General features: G+C 40.7%; 1 protein-coding gene across 13 annotated transcripts in view; it reads left to right on the top strand.

The window, feature by feature from the left end:
- Nucleotides 1-20,400, top strand: part of ctnnd2b (catenin (cadherin-associated protein), delta 2b) — a 221,209-nt gene that overhangs the window by 160,144 nt on the left and 40,665 nt on the right. For all 13 annotated transcript variants that reach the window (XM_042229109.1, XM_042229108.1, XM_042229110.1 and 10 more), the window contains 2 exons: nucleotides 2,168-2,300; nucleotides 7,393-7,606. In XM_042229109.1, coding sequence (XP_042085043.1) covers nucleotides 2,168-2,300; nucleotides 7,393-7,606 — 347 coding nt within the window. The remainder of the gene's footprint in view (nucleotides 1-2,167; nucleotides 2,301-7,392; nucleotides 7,607-20,400) is intronic.

The raw sequence follows: 20,400 nt of genomic DNA, 5'->3' as shown, positions 1-20,400 counted from the left end.
TATAAGCACGCCTTTTAGGCAAGAGCACTAGTAGACCTCTGTTTGGACGCTAAAGCCAGGGTAGCTGGGGGAAATTAAAGTAAGGACTTATCACCACAGAAGGAAGAAGCTCTTATAGTGGCTCAGTAGCTGCTCAGTATTCTCATTGCACAATAGAAGCCATAGTGGATTGTACCACAATACACCGAATGGACGCTCTTTGGGAATTTCTGTTTTACATTCTATAAAAAAAACTGGAAAGTTTCGAAGTTCATGTGTTTTTGATTTATGACTTAACTTGCTTCTCTTTGTTATACCCAGAGAAGATGCACAAAATGAAAGGATGAACGTCAGGTTACTTTAGAAGCAAAGACGGTGCGTTTTGCAACATCTTGCATTTGTTAGGCTGCGGTTTTTGTATCCCTGTGTTTGCTTTATGACATATCTCTAAATGTTTGACTGTGTTCATTAGACCTTAGCAGTGCTTTTGGAGTCCACAGGATAAAATGTATATTGATCTAGCACAATGGGCAGCCAGAAAATGCACCACATTCACTGCAGTGAGTTTGCCAACTCCATTCACTGAGATGGATTTTATAGACAACTAACAGTGCCCGGCCTTCGCTGTTAGTGAGGGCCTGGATTCTAGAGGAGGGAGAAACCGTAGACATTTCTTTACAGCCAAATTAAAGCATTGAGTTAAAAAAAAAAAAACTTCTTTGTCTGAAAACGACAGCAAGTCACATTAAAAATGTATGCATGCACGCAGCCTGCAAGTCATTGGGCTTATTTGATAGGGTTATGTTTTCAAAAAAGCAACCTAGAACTATTAAATCAAGCTGTATATTCTTTTTCATTTCATATCTTTTTTCTTAAAAGCACTTCTTTCCTTATCGGAGAGGAACAGCCTTTTACCATGTTCTGACTGTTGATGTTATATAGTTTGTGACGCACGTGCTTGGAACGTAATAAACTCAACAACCAGCTGATCCAAGCTGACTTGGCCAGAGCGTGAATGAGTAAAAAAACAACTACACATAAGAAATATTAGAATAGAGCCTGTTGTGATGTTAAAAATATCGGCCAATATATTTAAATATGAGATTTTCAAATCAAGAAATTCCAATATAGGTCTTAAAATCCTCTATTGATCCGGCTCTGATAAGAAAAGAATGAGACCTTCATTTTTAGTTGTGTTTTCTACACAGTACAATTCTAAACATCAATAAAAACGCCAGGAATAATTTTTGTTTTGGTTATCAGCATGCTGATATTAACAGCCATATAGCCGTTTTATTTGGTTCTTTTGAGCCAGTTCTGATATTTAGATGAGTGTTTAATCATTAGCTAATGCTAAGCAAGCTTGATTAGCAAGCTGCATCCATAAACCATACAGATTTGTTGGATGGGCTGTGCCTCAAAGGAATAATTATTTATCAGATAATTCCACAAACCTGGTGATGCCTGAAACTGCAGATGGCTTCCACAGTTCTCAGTAGAGGTTTGTTCTTTGGTTTTTTTAGCATTTGATTTTTCACGTGTTCCACAAAGGAGGCCTACATGTCTGACTGTGACGCTACAGAATACTCTGTAAGTCATGTGTGGAAAAGTGAAGAATATGTTGACAAAAATAATAGAACACCTTTTACCAGTGCTCTATTTTACCTTTAAACATAGTTTACATTTTACATTCACACACTAATGATCTCATATTTACTAATTTGCATAACCGAGGTAAGCATTCAATTTATGTGTGACATTTAGGTTCCTCACTTGTTGTGGTAAAGGTCAAATCATTCAGCCTGTGCTTATGTCCCAAACCTAAATTGGCAGGCCTTTAGTGAACTGTCACTTGGAAACAGTCACCTGGTGACGCGCATCTTTTTTAATATTGTGCTGAATAATTTCACCCTAAATAAACAGTTATTGTAGATCACTGAAACAGAACAGAAAGCTCTGTTTATTTAATGTGTCGTTTTTTCCCCCCCTTTTTTCTTTTGATTTATTCCAACTTATTATGCTTCTCTTTCTGTCTCTCTGTCTTTCTTTCTTCCTTCTCCGGTAAGCATTTTAAATCAGGGTCACAGTAGGGAGGCAGGCTAACAGGTTCAGCTCCGCACACACATCTCTATCTCTGCATTCATCAAAGCATACTATATTTTCTCTCTCTCTGTGTGTCGCTCTGTAGGGAGTTTGGCTGGAGGGATCCAGAGCTGCCAGAGGTGATCCAGATGTTGCAACATCAGTTCCCATCAGTTCAATCCAATGCTGCTGCTTACCTCCAGCACCTCTGCTTTGGAGACAACAAGATCAAATCTGAGGTATCAATCACTGAGGGAAGCCTGCACAGACACAAGATTCTCACACACGGAGAAATTAAATATGTCATATTTAATTGACATAAATTAAATTATTTAATTTAATTGATGTCATAGCGCTACATCATAATGTTGCTTACACACACACATGCATGCTTTAACTCTGTAAGTTTAATCAGAACACCCACTGAAATTCTTTCCCAGGGCTTCCTCTGGTGCAGATGAACATTAAGGTAGAGTTTGAGTAATGTTCTGTGGTTTGCTGAACATTTTTTCGTCAGTGCTTTCTGTGCCACAAGTACGATTTCAGAGCTAGGTGCTCTATGACTGTGTGTGTGTGTGTGTGTGTGTGTGTGTGTGTGTGTGTGTGTGTGTGTGTGTGTGTGTGTGTGTGCTCGCATTAAAAATGTTTTTCATACTTATGGAACAGATAAATGGTGAAATAATACTGCAACTTCTCCACGGTGCTTTCTGTGTGGATTCACCAATAATGTTCCTGAAGCAGACTGCCTGTGGTCATTCTAGCATTGCAGCGCATCAGTTATCTTGCCAGCGGGCCTTACTTAAATTACACATATTGACATTTTGGAACAAACAGTAGTCTTTATTTACATGGCACCTCCACAAAGTGCTTTTTTCTGAAAACAATCTACAGCAACATAACATTTTAAAAAGAACACAGTAAAGAAAATCAACTATATATTGCAACAATGTATGCAAAAAAAAATTTAAATAAGAAGTGACTAATTTTAGATAAAATTTTGAAAACTGGATAATCAATAAAGCAGTTAAAAGCAACCCAGAAATAACAAATGAATGCAGAATGCATCAAAACAAAACAAAACGGCAAAGTAGCAGATAAGTATGCCTGCTTTTCACTAGAGTTTTTTTTAAGACAGACCCAAGTCTCTGATTTGTCCTGATTGTCTGTAAATGAGTTGTTCTAAATGCACCCAAGCACCATCATCTTTGATCATGGGTCACCATGAGAGAAAACAAAGTTTTGAGTCTTTAAAGCCAAATATATATCGTTTTTGACTATTCTTACGGTGGCCCTGAAAGATCAAACACACTGCAACCAGCTTGGGAAGTGATGAGGTAAGAGTGCACGGTTAATATTAAATCAAAACATACATTATCTGCATCTTTTTCTCCCTCCCAGCACAGAAGAATCTTCTGCTTCTTTTAAGCGTGAATCAATGCGGTCTTTCCCGTGTTTTGCCTTCAGTCACTTCCACGGCTATTCCCTCACGCTGCTGTTTCCCCCAAAAACACTCCTGCTGTGAGAGTTGTTCCAGCTTTTTTTCTGTTTGCTGGTGTTTTCTTAAGTCGCAGTGTGTTTGACCTCTCAGGGCCACCCTATATTCTTTGTCCGTTACACCAGAAGATTAAAACACTAAACAAAGTAAATGCTAACGATCAAAGCATTCATTCCGAATAGGTCTGATGCTCGGAAACCCAAAGGATCCGTCGCCGTTGTTTGCGGATGCTTAGGAGCGACTTGAGGAACATGACAAAGAGTCCAAAGTGGAGCAAGATAACACAGAACACCCCCAGATGGCTGTGTTTGCAGCACAAGGGGGCCCTACCCAGTATTTAGACAGAGGTTTTGCTGTTGTAACAGATTTATGTCTATTGATGCTGTTTTCCACCACAGCTGTTTGCTTGATCTAATTAACTGAAAGCCCATCATGCTTTAGGGCTGGTCTGGCTGTCCTCGCATCCCGCACAGTGTTTTTTTTGTATTCATTTTTCCTCGGAAGTAAACCTGCATGCAAATAGATGCCTTTGTTGAGTTCACTAATGTAATGTTGGCGCTTGTGAGTTCAACCAAGAGTAAAAAAATAAAGTCTTATGTAATTTGTATGTACTGTACCAGGTGCCATTGCTCTCTAACACAAGAACAAAGATAAAGCAAGCAAGGGGTTAATTTTAGCTGAACTCCTCCTGAAGATGAGAATTACAGCTGCTGTTTTCTTCCTCCTTAGTCCTCTTTTGCTTTTTAATATGAATGAGTTAGCTAGTGTGTTTTCATAGAGGGAGGAGAGGAGCTATGTAGTACCAGAGACCAATGTGCAGATCATAATCATGCCACATAATAAATAACTTTATATGATAAATGTTTTATGAAGCTTAAGCACAAAAATCTACACATTGAAAAATCTGGTTAATTTGTTAACTTATTAAGTCCCTAATTGGAATTGATGAAGAAAGCTTTCTCTCAGTGTTCTTCATTCAGGATAAAGAACACCTGATTAGCATCACACATTGTGAGAAATCAGATGCTGAGCTGGAAGGCGGTGAATCTGCCCAGTTTCTTCATAGGAATCTTTTATGCTTTTCTCGGCATTATCTAGTTCTCTTTGTTGCGGCAAGTAATGAAGAGAACTGCAGTATGAAGTATGTGTCTGCACTGCAATATGTGAAGGTGTTGCTGAGTGTAATGCATTACATCAAGAAATGAAGATTGAAGACATGCCTTTGTTCACAATAAACTCTGCCCCAGTCGTGCGCACCTGCAGGAGCTCCGCCACACTGCTCATCAGATGGCATTAACTCCTCATTACGAGCACTTAACCCAGTTTTGCTTATAACTGCGTGCCTACACTTGCTCCTCCTGTCCTTTGGAGCCATCACTGCTCAGTGTCTTGCAGAAAACAGTTTCATCTGTCTCCTCAATGTCAACTCAGTTCAGCTCTGTTCACTTTATTAATCCCCATGGAGGAAATGGATTCGAGGGCAAACAAAGTTCTTCAAACAGCAATGAGCCAACAGGCATTAAAAAATAGAGTGAGGGAGAGACGAGGGTGTGTAAGATGACTGATGAAGTATGGTAGTATGTAGCGCAGGACTGCCAAAACTACAACCCAGGGGCCAAGCTGTTTTTGTCCTTGAGAAAGATGCCTGACTGGTGAAATAATAGACAGAGAGATCTCAGCCCGTTCCCATTCTCAAGGTGTCAAATACTGCTGTTATTCCAGAGCTGTTGGCATTCCCAAAATTACGCATAAGATGTGTTTTGTGTTTGTGCGTGAAACGAGTCTAGACAGTACTAAGTTTGATCTGTCACTTGATTGTAACACTTCTGGGAGACCCCTTGAAATAAAAGCCCTTTAAGCATCATTTTTCAACTTGCAGAATTATTGTAGCACTCTGTCCTTTAATCACAGGGTGGTTTGGATGTTTTTTTTGTTTTTTTCCTAAACCTTACCAAAACATTATAAGGTCTAAACGTAACCAAGTACTTCAGTGCATTCAGTCATGTGAAAAGGAAAGTTTTCACAGGACTTTCTGGACCCCATGATTCAATACCCTGCAGGACCATGTTTAGCAGTCATTTTCTGCATGACTTTCTCAGTCTCTCACATTATTGCTGAGTAATTACGTCCCATTCTTCTGTACGAGATCGTTTCAGTTCCTTACGATTTATGAACATCTGTTTATGCACAGCTCTCTTAAGGTCTCAGCAGTTCAATCAAGTTGAGGTCCAGGCTTTTTCCACACTGAGATTCTTTTGTCCTGATGCATGATCCCATCACGAGTTGTAGAATGTGGATCCAAACACTCAGACTCAGAATGCAGGAAGGAATTAACAAAAAGAGAACCATTTATTAAGGCTGTTGGCAGATAATCCACAAAAAAGGGATGAAACAAAAAGTCCAAAAAGGAACTGAAAACTATAAAGTATTGGAAACATAAAGACAGCTGAACTAAATCACAGAGCAAAAGCAAAGCACAGCTATCAAAATAAAGCAGGAAGTGAGATAACTAAACAGGGAAAACACACACGTGAATGAGGTCGACACAAGAGGATGGGAACCCTGATGAAGGAAATAGACTCTAAAGCATCTATGAATTAGACTAAATATACTGAAAATACATGAATCAAACCATGAGTTGAATAGATTATTTAAATAAACAAAACCTGAAAGCCCAAAAACCACAAATACCATGTCAAATGACCCAGAACCTTGACAGACCCAGTTTAGCTGTCAGAGTTGGCCTACATTTGACTCTGGAGTACTTTGGTATACAGAGTAGTTCATAGTTGCCTCAGTGACTGGTACCTGCCCAGGTCCTGCAGCTGCAAATCAATCCCAAATCATCACCCCTCCACCACCGTGTTTGATAGTTGGGATGAGGTATTTGTGCTGATATTCTGTGTTTGTGTGTTTGTTTTTAGACAAATGTGGCGCTTTGCATTATGACCAAACATCTCATCTTTGGTCTTGTCTCAAAGGGTCCTTGAAAGTAGAGTAATACATACTACGTATGTTTACTTCCAATTCCACAACTGTTCTGTTTTGTTGCTAACAATAATAACCACGTACTCTTACCAAATACTCTTAGCGCCGTTCATTTTAAGTTTTTGTTGTTTGAATGTTTGCACAGCATGACTGTAAAACAAAACAAAATTGAATAACTTAAAAAAAACAAGTTACACGTCACCCTTGGTAAGAAAGATCTCCATATTTTTGTTCCCTCTATCTAAAAGAAAAAGAGGTAAATCTACAATCACTTTGCTGCTGGTTGTATTATTTGGGGTTATGTGTTGGTTTATTAAAATGCACTTGTAATTGCAGTTTTTTTGACACAATATTAAGTTCTTTATATTATCCTAACCACCCCAGGTTACAGGGAATATGTAGTGACTGATTTTGTAAACAGCCAGTATCGGCTCTGGCATTTTCAAACACATCTGTGCAATAAGGCTTAATGCTGCGGTACAAAAGTCATGTTAGACAAGCACACCTACCATATCTCTGCACAATCTCTTCCACTGCTTTTGTTTTTATGGAGAGGAGCCAGTCTGCCCTACATTTTCTCGTTGTCTAGACAGAAGAAAGCAGGGAGGGCTGATAGGACAGAAAGTGCAGTGGCTGGCATTTCAATAAATCTCGTATCAGTGAGAGGAGCACCAGCATAGCCTGTTTGTTTATTTTAGTACTAACAAGGTAAAAAGTACAATTCATCTGTTAACATTTTGTGAGGAGATTGGGGTAAACAATGCTCCAATGTCTTTCAGGCTAAATAAAAACACCCCTCGTTTTATTATAATCCACACCTTATATCTGTCCCTCCTTTCTGGTCTCAGATTCGGCGGCAGGGTGGAATCCAGCTGCTGGTGGACTTGTTGGACCACAGGATGACTGACGTGCACCGCAGCGCCTGCGGAGCCCTGAGGAACCTGGTGTATGGCAAAGCCAACGACGACAACAAGATCGCCCTGAAGAACTGCGGAGGCATACCCGCTCTAGTGCGACTGCTCCGGAAGACCACAGACGTGGAGATCCGAGAGCTGCTCACAGGTAACACACGTGCACATACGCTATCTAAACAAAAGTTTTGGACCACGCCTCTTTATCTTTGAATCCTGGTGTTTTCAGTCTCATTGTCACATTGTATAAAATCAAGCACCTAGCCATGCAGCCTGCCTTTTAAAACATTTATGAATGAATGGGTCATTAAAGTGGTCGCTCCATACAATCGAGTACAGGTCAATTTGTGAATTCTCTTCCCTCCTAGATCTTCCATACCATAGCAACTTAGATACCAAGCCAGACAATAGTTACAAATTACAGAGCGAGATCGCTCCAAAACCTCTTTTAGATTAAAAACTGGCTGCTTCATTACATGTGCTACAATGGCTGAGCAGTTCTTGTTGGTGTAATCTATAAGTGGCCCAGTACTTGTCCGTATAGTGTATTTTGAAGTTGCCATCATTAGTGAATACTCACCATATTTCCTGGGAACTAACCAGATGTGTATCCTTCTCCTAGACAAATGAGGCTTTTTTTGTAGAACATTATGTGAACCTCAACTAGCACTAGGCTTGTTGGACATTTCAGCCTGAGGAAAGGGCTTGAAATTGAATCAACAGAGTCATGGGCAGCTAAGGCTCACTGATTCACATGTTGAGCGAAGGCTGGCCTGTGTGGTCCGATCCAACAGATGAGCTACTTAAGCTCAAATTACTGAAAGAGGGAATGCTGGTTCTCATAGAAAGGTGTCAGAATACACAGTGCATCATTGCATAGCTGCAGAGAAGTCAGGGTGCCCATACAGGACATAAAGGTCCTGTTGCTAATATACCAAATACTATAAAACTGTAATTCAAGAAAAAGTCTCAGATTTTCTACCTGTGGGTACTCCTTCGTACTATAGTCCCTATATAGTCCTCACACACGTTATTTTCCTTCACATGGACAATACAGATATGACTATATTTACAGAGAGCAGTCCAAGACACAAAACATGCCGCATTATGCATGTTTCCATTTACACTTCAGCACAAATACAGAGGCACACACACACTCACACAGAGGAGACAACTGTTTACTGCCTGCCTACTTCCCCGTACTCATCAAGTGCTGTTGACTTGTCAAACTGAATTTCTGTGCAAAGGTCTGTACTGCACTTGTATCCACAGCATGATTGTATCCTCTGTGAGTAAACACAAATATCTCCATAGAAATTGTGTTCAGGGTGGACTAATTTGAGGTTCTATAATCCACGTGGAGGTCAGCATTTGTAAACTCGGATAGATTAAAGGATTACCAGCAACGCCTCTTTTTTACAGCATTTACTGTATCCTGGCAATCTCTTTTCTGATTAGAGTTTACATGGACGGCCACACACTCTTACCTCTCGAGAGGGATGGAGAGATGATGGAGCCAGAAGAGGAATGTTACTTAATTTTCAAACTGATCTACAGCCAGAAACTCCCAGGGGTGGGGCGGGGTGTTTCCAGTCCATGAGCCAAATGAGAAATATAGATTTCTCTTACCAGCACCAGTACTCATGAAAACATCTTTGCTATGGAGCTGCAAAGAGATGGATATTTGTCCTATGATTTATGCCTTTTATTGCCGTAGTCAGCCTGTGAGGACGTGTAAGCAAATCAGTGACAACATTAATACCACTAACAAATGAACCAAATAGTAACAAAGATCTAATTCTCTGGGAATCCTTGGGTTGATCTTTGCCACTGATGGGTCGGTACTGACCTAAACAAACTTTGTTCCCTTCCCACTGGCAGTGGCCTCCCCTCAGCAGGACAGTGCCACTCGCACACGGAAAAAATGCTAGGCATTGACTTGAGGAACATGACAAACAAGGTGTTGATAAGCTTACATAGCCCATTCTGGTCGAGCATATATAGAATGCATGGTTGCACTGTCCTCCGACCAAGAGGACCCAAAAGAACCAGACATCAGAGGACATTCCCATGTATCTATGCCCTGATGGGTTCAAAGCTATTTTGGCAGTGAAAGTGGGTTGTTTCATTGTCGTCTGATTCCTGTAATTGTCTAATCTAGTACTAGACCACATGAAACCATTACTTAGCCATGCCAAATTTGTACTAGATTAACAGGAAGAGTGTGAAACTGAAGTCTAATCCATATCTACTCAATTCACAGAATTGTTGTTCACAAACAAGAGTGTTTCAATTCAGAGAAAAACCCAAAAATCATATGACCCCCTATGAGCAAGCACTTTGGCAACAGTGGGAAGGAAAAACTCCCTTTTAACAGGAAGAAACCTCCGGCAGAACCAGGCTCAGGGAGGGGCAGGGCCATCTGCTGCGACCGGTTGGGATGAAAGAAGGAAACAGGATAAAGACATGCTGTGGAAGAGAAACCGAGATTAATAACAAGTGTGATTCAATGCAGAGAGGTCTATTAACACATGTTGAGTGAGAAAGGTGACTGAAGAAGAAATACTCAATGCATCATGGGAATCCCCCAGTAGCCTACATCTATTGCAGCATAACTAAGGGAGGATTCAGGGTCACCTGGTCCAGCCCTAACTATATGCTTTAGCAAAAAGGAAAGTTTTAAGCCTAATCTTAAAAGTAGAGATAGTGTCTGTCTCCCGAATCCAAACTGGAAGCTGGTTCCACAGAAGAGGAGCCTGAAAACGGAAGGCTCTGCCTCCCATATTCTACTTTTAAATACTCTTGGAACAACAAGTAAGCCTGCAGTGCAAGAGTGAAGTGCTCTAATAGGGTGATATGGTACTACAAGGTCATTAAGATAGGATGGGGCCTGATTATTTAAGACCTTGCATTTTGATTCCAAAAGAAGAATGTATTGCATACAAATGACATCACAGGGCTTTTAGGCCACCTTGCTATAAGGACCTTACCCACAAACTGAGTATCGTTGAGTCAAGCTGAGCCGAGTAGGTACTAGTGGAAAAGAGGCATTAGTTATGCTGCAGTAAGCCTAGGCTGCTGGGGACTTCCCATGCGCTGTTTCTTCTTCACTCTTACTGCTCTGCATCTACTCATTAGTCATGATTAATCTCTGGCTCTTTTCCACAATGTATTTATTGTCCTGTCTGATTGTTGATAGCACCAAGAGTAATTTGGTACAATTACGTGGGATATTTAGGCTCGACCTAGATTTGGGGGAATACAGTAAAGTCCTTTTTTTCTGTTTCACAAACCTGAAATCAGGTTTTTAACAGCATTCTTATTTTATCGAGGATGTCTAACACCATTTCATGACAGTATTCTAAGCAGCTAACAAATTCTTGGAGACATTAGGAGAGGTTTCAGTCCAGCTTAGCTGTAACTGTGAAAACTTGTTTTCCCTCTCTGCAAACTGTCCAAAAGCAAAGTGTCTCCTCACACAAAAGCTGCACAGAGCCTTTGCCCACTTTCCAAATTATTTACAGCAGCACTTCACACATCAGGCTGATGTGAGATATTGGTGAGAGACAAACAGTTTAAGAAGTATATGGGCTGATATCCCACAGTTCTGAATAGTAATGGAAAAGTCTTATTAGGAAAGTTAAACCAAGAAGCATGTCAGCTCCAACATACAGCCACATGGTGTTGAGTTTGACCCGCGTGTGCATTTCTGAATATGCATATGTGTGTAGTGAGTCTAGAAAAGGTTTTAGGCTTAGCAGAGATGGAAATAAAAGGGTTTTGTATGCTGCTAGAGTCTTAAAGAAGATTACCATATAAATTAGAGAAGCAATTCAAGGCACGAAGCACAGAAATCCCTCCTGTCACAAATTAATCAGCTGAACGACCGACCGGACGTAGACAGACCATGCTCTCCTCTCTTCTGTCTCTCAAAGACCCAGAGGAAATAACTCTCTCTCCCTCCCTGTTTGCCAGCCTCTCTCACTCCCTCTCTTATCCCTCTGCGCTCAGATTCTTGTAATTGGTCTCTCTCTTTTCTCCTGTCTCTCTCCTGTCCTCTTTGCCTTTCTCCATCTCCCTTTTTTCCCCCATCTTTTTCTATATTGCCTGCCCTCTCTGGCTCTTGCTTGCTCTCTGGTGAGCTTTTTGAATCAGGATCACAGTGGGAAGTCAAGCTGCCTGCCTTGGTAGCTACAGACTCGCACAGACACGCAAACATGCACAAAGGGCTGGTTCACAAGCACACACATTCATTCACGTGTGCAGCTTGCTTCATGGCACAAAAAGTGACAAGCAGGCTTGTTGCTCTGTGATCTTCAGTCTCTTTCAGTTCAGTAACTACGGTCCTTTTTTTTACCTTTTGTCTTTAGAACTAATAAAGGTTATATGGGGGGAATAAAGCAGATTGAAAACACCAAATATCAGAATTACTGCTGATGCATGATTGTGTGTTCAACATCTTTAGTTCTTCATGTTATTGTTGTTCTCTGTGCACCTCAGAAGTAGGTGAGGTTGTGCTCCATTCTGTTTCCAGTACGTTAAATTTGCCCGGAGCTGACCCTGGGCACCCAGGCGAGACGGGCAATAGTTAGACTCTGGGTTTGCTGAAAGGGAAAGACTGCTGCCCCTGGATCCAGACAAGCAGCAGAAGATGGATGGTTGGACATATTGACGGATGGAATACAAATGTTAGATTTATGAAGAATTATCAAAATAGTGTAAAGCAGGGGTGTCAAATTCAATTGCACAGGGGGCCAAAACTCAAGGCACACTTTAGGTCACGGGCCAAACAAGATAAACATTTATTGAACACACTAAAACAATGTTTTTTAAACATAAATATGAATAAAAACAGACAGGAATATTATTCCAGATTAAATAAACTTAAAAAAATAAACTTTAACTTTAAATAAAATAAAAATATGTCCTGTCAAAATTATGCAAGTTAGAAATATGAACATGCTGCCAAAAACCCCAGAAAAAATAAATGAAAGCACACACAAGGTTCGAGCCGCATGTAGACGGAGCTGGGCATTGCTTCAGGAATGGAACTAATAATCTGTGCGGGCCATTCAGTGTCGTACTTTCCCTTGAGTGTATCATTACACCGCAGCTCCATCTGAATCTGCACAGGTGCAATTCAGCAAAGTCCACTGACTTGGTTCAGCATTACTTGGCAACAGAGAAAGTGAGACAAGTTGCACTGGTGCATTTGTGACAGCTTCACTTGAAATACCATCACCGCATCATACATGCCATGTCCATGAACTGACAGATTTCATTGCTGAGCTCAAAAACTCTATTGAGAATTTTTATCCCAACTCAGCCAACGGACCTCTGTATGATAAGGAATGTCGGCAAACTCTGAATCTATTTCCCGCATAAAAGACTGAAATTGACGGTGATTTAAACTTTTAGCTCAGATAAAATTTATGGTTGGCGTTACGGTGATCAGTACATGCTCCATTTTTAGGACTTTACCACACAGCGTTTCCTGGTGTATGATGCAGTGATATGCTGTTAACTCACCGGTACAGTTCTCCTCCTGCATCTTTACTCGCATCCTGCTGACTAGTCCACTTTTTTCACCGCACAACACCGGCGCTCCATCTGTTGTAAGTCCAACAAGTTTGTCCCAGGGCAGTTTCATGTCGGTTACACTTTGACATACGTTTTAAAAAATGTCTTTTCCTGTCGTTGTCCCGTGCATCGATTTAATGTTCAATATTTCCTCTACACGGATGAAGATGGCCAGCTGTGCACTGTCCATCATGTCTATACTTTCATCCACAGCAAGAGAGTATGCAATAAAGTTTTTGCTTCTTTCACACAACTGTGTTCTTAAATCAGTGGCCATCTCACAAACCCGATCAGCAATCGTATTTCTCCTCAGGCTCACATTTGCCAAAATCTGCGTTTTGTCTGGACACAAGACGTCGCACACCTTCATCATGCAGCTCTTCTGAGTGCCGGGCTGATTTGGCTGTCTCCTCTGCTACAATAAAACTTGCTTTCACAACAGCTTCACTTTGTGATTTTTGCTCTGGTGAAAAAAGTCTGCTGAAATGTCAGATTCTTCTTTAGGCTTCTACTTTCTGTAGTTTCTGCTCTGCATTTAGGTTTTTCAGCTTATCCTGACGTTTTGTCTGGTAGTGCCGTCTTAAATTAAATTCCTTAATTACAGCCACATTAGCTCCACTGATAAGACACACTGGTTTACCAGCAATGTCTGTAAACATATATTCAGTCACCAGTGTTGGGGAGTAATGGAATACATGTACCGCCGTCACGTATTTAAAATACAAAATATGAGTAACTGTATTCCGTTACAGTTACCGTTTAAAAAGGTGGTATTTAGAATACAGTTACTTTGTTGAAATAAATGGATTACACTGCGGTACTTTCCTGGTTCATATTGTGGTGGGTCAGGACTGTTTGGGTTTTGTTTGACAGCTACGTTCTGTTGTTCCAGGTGGCAGGGTTACGGTTGCCATGGTTACAGGGCGACGCTCTCTCTCTCTCTCTCTGCGACTGTGTGTTTCCTGGGTGAGAGAGCGCCTTTTTGTTGTTGTTGTTGTTGTTGTGCTAAGCTAACAGGCAGAATGCTATAGGCATAGCTCTAAAGAATGTAGCCTCATGGGCAGTGTAGTCCGTGTTGCATTGAGAATGGACTGCCATACCCGTTATGTGTCTGTGAGCAATAGGAGGGAGAAAAAGGATAGTGGAAAAGTCTGAGCTGTCATCGAGCAAAAACGGGAGCTGGAAGCATGTAAATATAATAATAACCACTGCAGCCAAGAAGAGTGCCTGACGAGCCCAGTTGTAAGTAAGGACTCGACTGTACACTGTGTTTGTGTTTTCCTCCGAAACAAGAAGTTCCGTTGGAGCAGCCTTTCAACGCCTCTCTCTGTCTCTCGCAAGAAAAGTTGACCCACACAACAAAGTAAAGCTATTTTTCAGCTACGAGCCGACATCACACAGCAATAGTACATTCGCGTAGTTGTACAAAGCATGATAATATATTAAGTATTCAGAATACGTTACTGTCATCGAGTAACGTAACGGAATTCGTTACAGAATACATTTTGGGGCATGTATTCTGTAATCTGTAATGGAATACATTTTAAAAGTAACCTTCCCAACACTGTCAGTCACCCACTGGCGCTGAAAGGTTCTGCTTTCAGAATCAACTTTTCTCTTCGCCATTGTGAGCGGCTAGCTTCGCAATAACAGAAGTTTGACCTGATTGACGCCACCCCCAAAGAGCTTCTCGATTGACGAGGGAATGTTCCCAGTTAGCCTAGCGTTCAGCAAGGAGGATGCAGCACTGCATTATGGGATCTGTAGTTTGTATATTATTAGCGCCTCATATCGCTGTGCCATGCATAACAATAATAATATATCTATATAAAATGATCTCGCAGGCTGGATATAAATGTACGCCGGGCCGGATGTGGCCCGCGGGCCTTGACTTTGACACATGTGGTGTAAAGGATATATGAAGAGTCACAGAGAAGCAGGAAGAACTAGGAGCTCATGGTGGATTCAGTTGAGAAAACCGAACAGTTATTTTATTAACCCCAAGCTTTACCTGTCTATGTTTTAGTCATTTTAATTCTACACGAGGTCCATTTATTGCTGCTGTGAACATGTTGGTGAAAATGATTAGCTAATCTGAGCTACAGAGGAGTGCTAACAACATGACATCGGCCCCCTCTGACTCACAGCTTGCTGCGCTTTCTTTAACTTCTTTATTCCCTTCACAGATTTGCGTTCTGTCAGTAGCTGTGGTTCCACTTGTCATTACAATACAACTTTTTTTTTTTTAGTCAGTCATGGGAGAAAACACCACTGCAAGCGACAGGTCCGGACTGTTCACGCTGGTTAGAAGCAGATATGGAAGCTGTCAGAGTCGTACTGATGGGAACGCTCCACAGTCTGGATGCAGTCCAGCAACGGTGCTCATCAAGCTTTAGCAGAGCAAAGAGGACATCAGCTTGATAGAGTGAGGGGCTCATATGAAAAAAGGGAGGACTAAAAGAACAATTCTTGATTATTAACAGAATGTAATAGTTAAGGACGCCTGATAGGCCAATGCATGAAAATATATAAAAAGATGAACATAAAGCTGCACAAGACTTAAAATCAGTGGAAATAATGCAAAAATATGTTTTTGTGCATGCCGCACATCCACAGTTAATTATGTAAACATGCAGCAGTTTTGTTCCCTTGAGTTCTACGGTGCTCATTATCTTTTCAGTCCTTTTAAAAGGATTTTTAATGCAGTTCCTCTGTTAAGAAAATATCAAGCCTCTTTCATAATTACAGGTAAATAATAAGTCCATTCATTAAAACCAGATTGAATCTCATGAAGAATGGGATATTACCACAAGTCTTCTTCCTTTCCTACTTTCTTTCTGCCATATTGCAGAAGCACTCTGGTTGACCTTGACATAAACTATATAAAATGCTTCCCCACAGTGTTTCCAGTGATCAGTGACAAAGTCATTAAAGGACCCAAACTGTGTAAATATAATTACTCACTTTGAGGCTCATTAATGCACACAGCTATAGGCCAGTGTAGACCAAGTGATTAAACAGTAATCATTATGACAACAGAGTAAAGCTGACACCTATGATTTTAATTTGAGGTTATAAATGTGTCACTTCTGGGCCAACAAAGCGCTGCTCTGATTATGTGCCAGTATCAGTAGCTGCAGAGTGGAACGCTGACAAACATGGTAACATCAGCTCTCCTCCTATTCTAAAAACTTTAAGATATGACATATGACGCCTGAAGAAAGGTGTTAAAATAATATAAAGCCAAACAGATTAAAACTCAATCACAATATCAGATTTTCATGATTGTACTGCTTGAATAATCATCGCAATCTGTTGAATTCAACCGTAACTTTATTGATTGTGTGTAGCCTTTTTGGACAAATTGAGTAGAAATGCAATCACACTGAGTCTGTATTACACAGTTGTTACCATATTACTCACACAGTGTTGCTATTTCACCTTTAAATATCATCAATACAAGGTTATCATGACACCCCTAATACTGATATAAAGTCAAAAAAGTCAGTGAACTAGCCATTGTAATTAAGTCTGCTGCTATCAGCACAATCTAACATATATTTCATAACCTTTTTATTCAGTGAATTTATTCAGTCAAGATCGGTATAAAAGCTGCACGTAGGCTGTTCTTTCGAGTCAAATTCATACGATGCCTCTTTGTGCTGCCGTTGACCCCGCTTTAAGAAATCTCCTTTCTGTGTCATGTAAGGCAGCGGTCCCCAACCTTTTTTGCGCCACGGACTGGTTTATGCTCGACAATATTTTCACGGACCGGCCTTTAAGGTGTCGCGGATAAATACAACAAAATAAAACTAGTACCGGTACCGAAAAAAGAAGATTTATTCATAACACACGTGAAAAGGCCCAGGAAAACCGAGGTAACGATAAAAACGATAACAAAATAACGCTGAAAACCGATTAAAAACCCCGAAAACCATACATTTCACACCTGAGCCTCAACTCGCGTGGCCCGGTACCAAACGACTCACGGACCGGTACCGGTCCGAGGCCCTGGGGTTGGGGACCGCTGATGTAAGGGATAAAAATGTGAGCCTGGTCACTTTCAGCTGCAAGACGGCTGGCTCAGCGTGTTGCCAGTGATCTTCAGGGCTGCCTTAGCTGTAATCTACATTGTGTTTCTACTGCACAATTTCAGCAATTAGTAAAGGTGACAACTGATTTATCCTCAGTTGTTCAAAGGACTGCGGAGCCACTCAGAAGGCAGGTGGTGTACACAGTCTGTCAGAGGAGGGTGGTCTCTCTTACTACACACACACACACACACACACACACACACACACACACACACACACACACACACACACACACACACACACCCCCGCTTTTCTCAAGGTCATACCACTAGCGTGGGCTCCCTAGAGATGTTATGTACGTAACTTGAATGCAAGCAGCTCCTGAAGGGGATTTCTTGTTGGAACTTATAGCAATTGTAGGCCTATAGATGAAAAAGCTAGAAAAGCACATTAGCAGAGGTGAGCTTCCCTGTGAGACAGAACAAACATCTTTGCTGGTTTATGTATTTTTTTTTTGCACAGTGTTCACTTGACTTTTCTCATAAATGAGTTTAGGTGCAGTGATGCATTTCAACAGATATAGAGCATATACCGTACTACTCAGTGGGCAGGATGGTTTAACCATATGCTTGAAAGTATGAAATGTTGTGTAATAGGAGTGTGTTCTTTTAATTTTTTTCCCTTTTTGTGCGTAAGGAAACAATAACTAAAGCTGATAATTGACTGCACTGATGTAGAGTGTGCAGTTTTTTTCTTAAACGGGTGAACATTCAAGTACTAGTAGCTTCAAATGTGGCTTCGATAATAGTTGATAATAGTTGTTGAATAGACATCCAAAAGATGACTGTGTTGGCTGACCAACATTGAGATTTGGTTTAAAAGGAAAAGTGACAAGCTGTCTTCTCAGACTGTTAAACGACGTCTAGAAAAAACATTTTTGCATCAAACTTTGGTTGAAAAGTGAAAGGAGAATCTTAATAAACAAACTCAGCCTCAGACGACCAACAGATTTGAACCCACAATCTTCTTGCTGTGCTGCGGCAGTGTTAAGGTTCACGTCGGAGAATTACAGTCCTAATCAGATGTATTTTAATATAGTTGTAGTCTGATGACTAGCCCAACCTTCATGCCTGTGGAAAGGTAGACACACAAACAGAATGGCAATCTCTGAAGTCTCAGATTCAAAGTGGTCCACAACAAGGATGTGTCAAAAAGCAAGCACTTACTGAAATACACTGGGAGACTTGAGGAATAAAAAATGAAACGAGAGCAAGATCAAGTGGGGGACAAAGGAACCTGTTGCAGAAGAGAGAAATATGACAGTGGGATGAAAGTACGCTGCAAATGAAAGATGGGAAATGGCTTCACAGACAAAGAGACATAGCCAACATATTCATTTCCCCTCCCTCCACATAACAACCTCCTGCTGCCACTCGTGATGTAAGGCTGAGGCAATTAACCTCCTTCATCTGTCACACACTCATGACTGTGTGTGTGTGTGTGTGTGTATGTGTGTGTGTGTGTGTGTGTGTGTGCGTGTGCGCGCATGTCTTTAAGGGCTTGGATGCAAGTGTTTGTGCATGCCTGAATCCATGTGTGTAAGCAAGCAATAACATGAGCCAGTGTACATCAAGGCAATATTATGTGTGCACGAGACTGCGCGCGCGTGTGTGAGAGAGAGCGTGTGTTTCAAATCAAAGATAAAATCCCACTGCCTTTCACCTCAGGGAGATGATGTCATACCCTGCACAGCGAGTAGCAATGCTGGCAAACAGCTGACTTTACTCAGGATGGGGAAAAGTCATCTTTGTCTTGCAGCTGCAGCATGACATCATTCATTGCATTTTTGACATGTGCAATATGTGTTTATTTCTTACTTATCCACTCATTTAGCATGCATTGAAAATGGAAATTCATATTGTGGGAGAGTCACTGTTTTTCATTAGAACACTGCAAGTTGCAGACATGTTAAATCCGTCAGACCAAATTTAATACTGAAGAGCAGATCTGTCAGAGTTGTTTAGACACCACTAAGTTAAAAGAGATGAAAATAGATATTTATATGATCAAATTTTGAAATATGAAAAATGACATCAACTTACAGGCTATAACTAATGTGTGATCTATAACAATGGGAAATTACACACTGTGCTCCAACAGTTTAGCCACAGGACATTAAATGCATTATTTTTAGATTTTGCAGAATGTAGAGCTAATTTGCTATTTTCATCACAATAAGCAGCCTCTGTGTTGTTCACAGATTAGGAAATGCTACTGGGATAGACAACATCTAACACTTTAAAAGATTTTAGTAACAATTTAGGCATGCATGCATGGATTAATTGCAAATTACAAGCTCTTGCAATCCTCTTGACTTTCCAGGAAAAATGTCCTAATTCTTTGCATCATTTTTTAAATAAACATGCATGTAGGAGCTACTTTGCCCAAATATCAGACACATTTGGGCCTTTTGGCAAAACTCTGTCACCACACTGCCAAGTGTTGTGTGGGCCTCATCTTGCCCAGAAGTCATGAAGCATGCTTAACATGGGTTGTGGCAAGTATTGTGTGAATGCTGTGGGTGTATGTGTGGCCCAAATGTAACAATGTAACAAATATCTGTCTCATAAGGTGTGCATGAGAATCCAGAGATATAAAGACATTGATTCTTCAAAGTGATGCTGCTAGCAACAAGTGGAATTTAAAAAAAACATATTAAGGTTTCATCAGAAATTTTGAAAATCTACATAACCAAAACTATCCTTATATAAACTGCTTGTAGTTTTAGTGTCATTAAAAAACAACAAGTACTACTTAACATTACTGTCCAAGAGAGAACTAATCGGTGCATTGTGTTGTTTACTTAAATTACATCCGAGACCTTTGTGCCTAGCTGATTCTTCTTCTTCTTTTAGCTGCTCCCTTTAGGGGTCGCCATAGCAGATCATCTGTCTTCATCACACCTGATCTCTAGCATCCTCTTCTGTCCCACCAGCCTTCTGCATTACCTCCTTCACTACACCCATTAATCCTCTCTGTAGTCTCTTTTTCTCCTGCGTGCAAGCTCCATATTCAGCATCCTTTGTCCAATATATCCAGTATTTCTCCTCTGCACATGTCCAAACCATCTAGCTATTACCTTTCTAACATTGTCTTCAAACCACTCAACCCTAGTTCTCCATCTGAAATATATACATTTCTATTCTAGTTGATCCTGGTCACTCCCAATGAAAATCTTAACATCTTCAACTTGTCTCTTTTTTTCATGCTGCCATCTCCAAGTATACATTATAGAAGGTCTCTCCTGTAAAGCTTCCCTTTCACTCTTGCT

Source organism: Haplochromis burtoni, unplaced genomic scaffold, assembly GCF_018398535.1.
Source record: "Haplochromis burtoni strain Fernald_Lab_line unplaced genomic scaffold, NCSU_Asbu1 Contig_380, whole genome shotgun sequence".
NCBI lineage: Eukaryota > Metazoa > Chordata > Actinopteri > Cichliformes > Cichlidae > Haplochromis > Haplochromis burtoni.
This window is presented reverse-complemented; position numbering and strand designations above follow the sequence as displayed.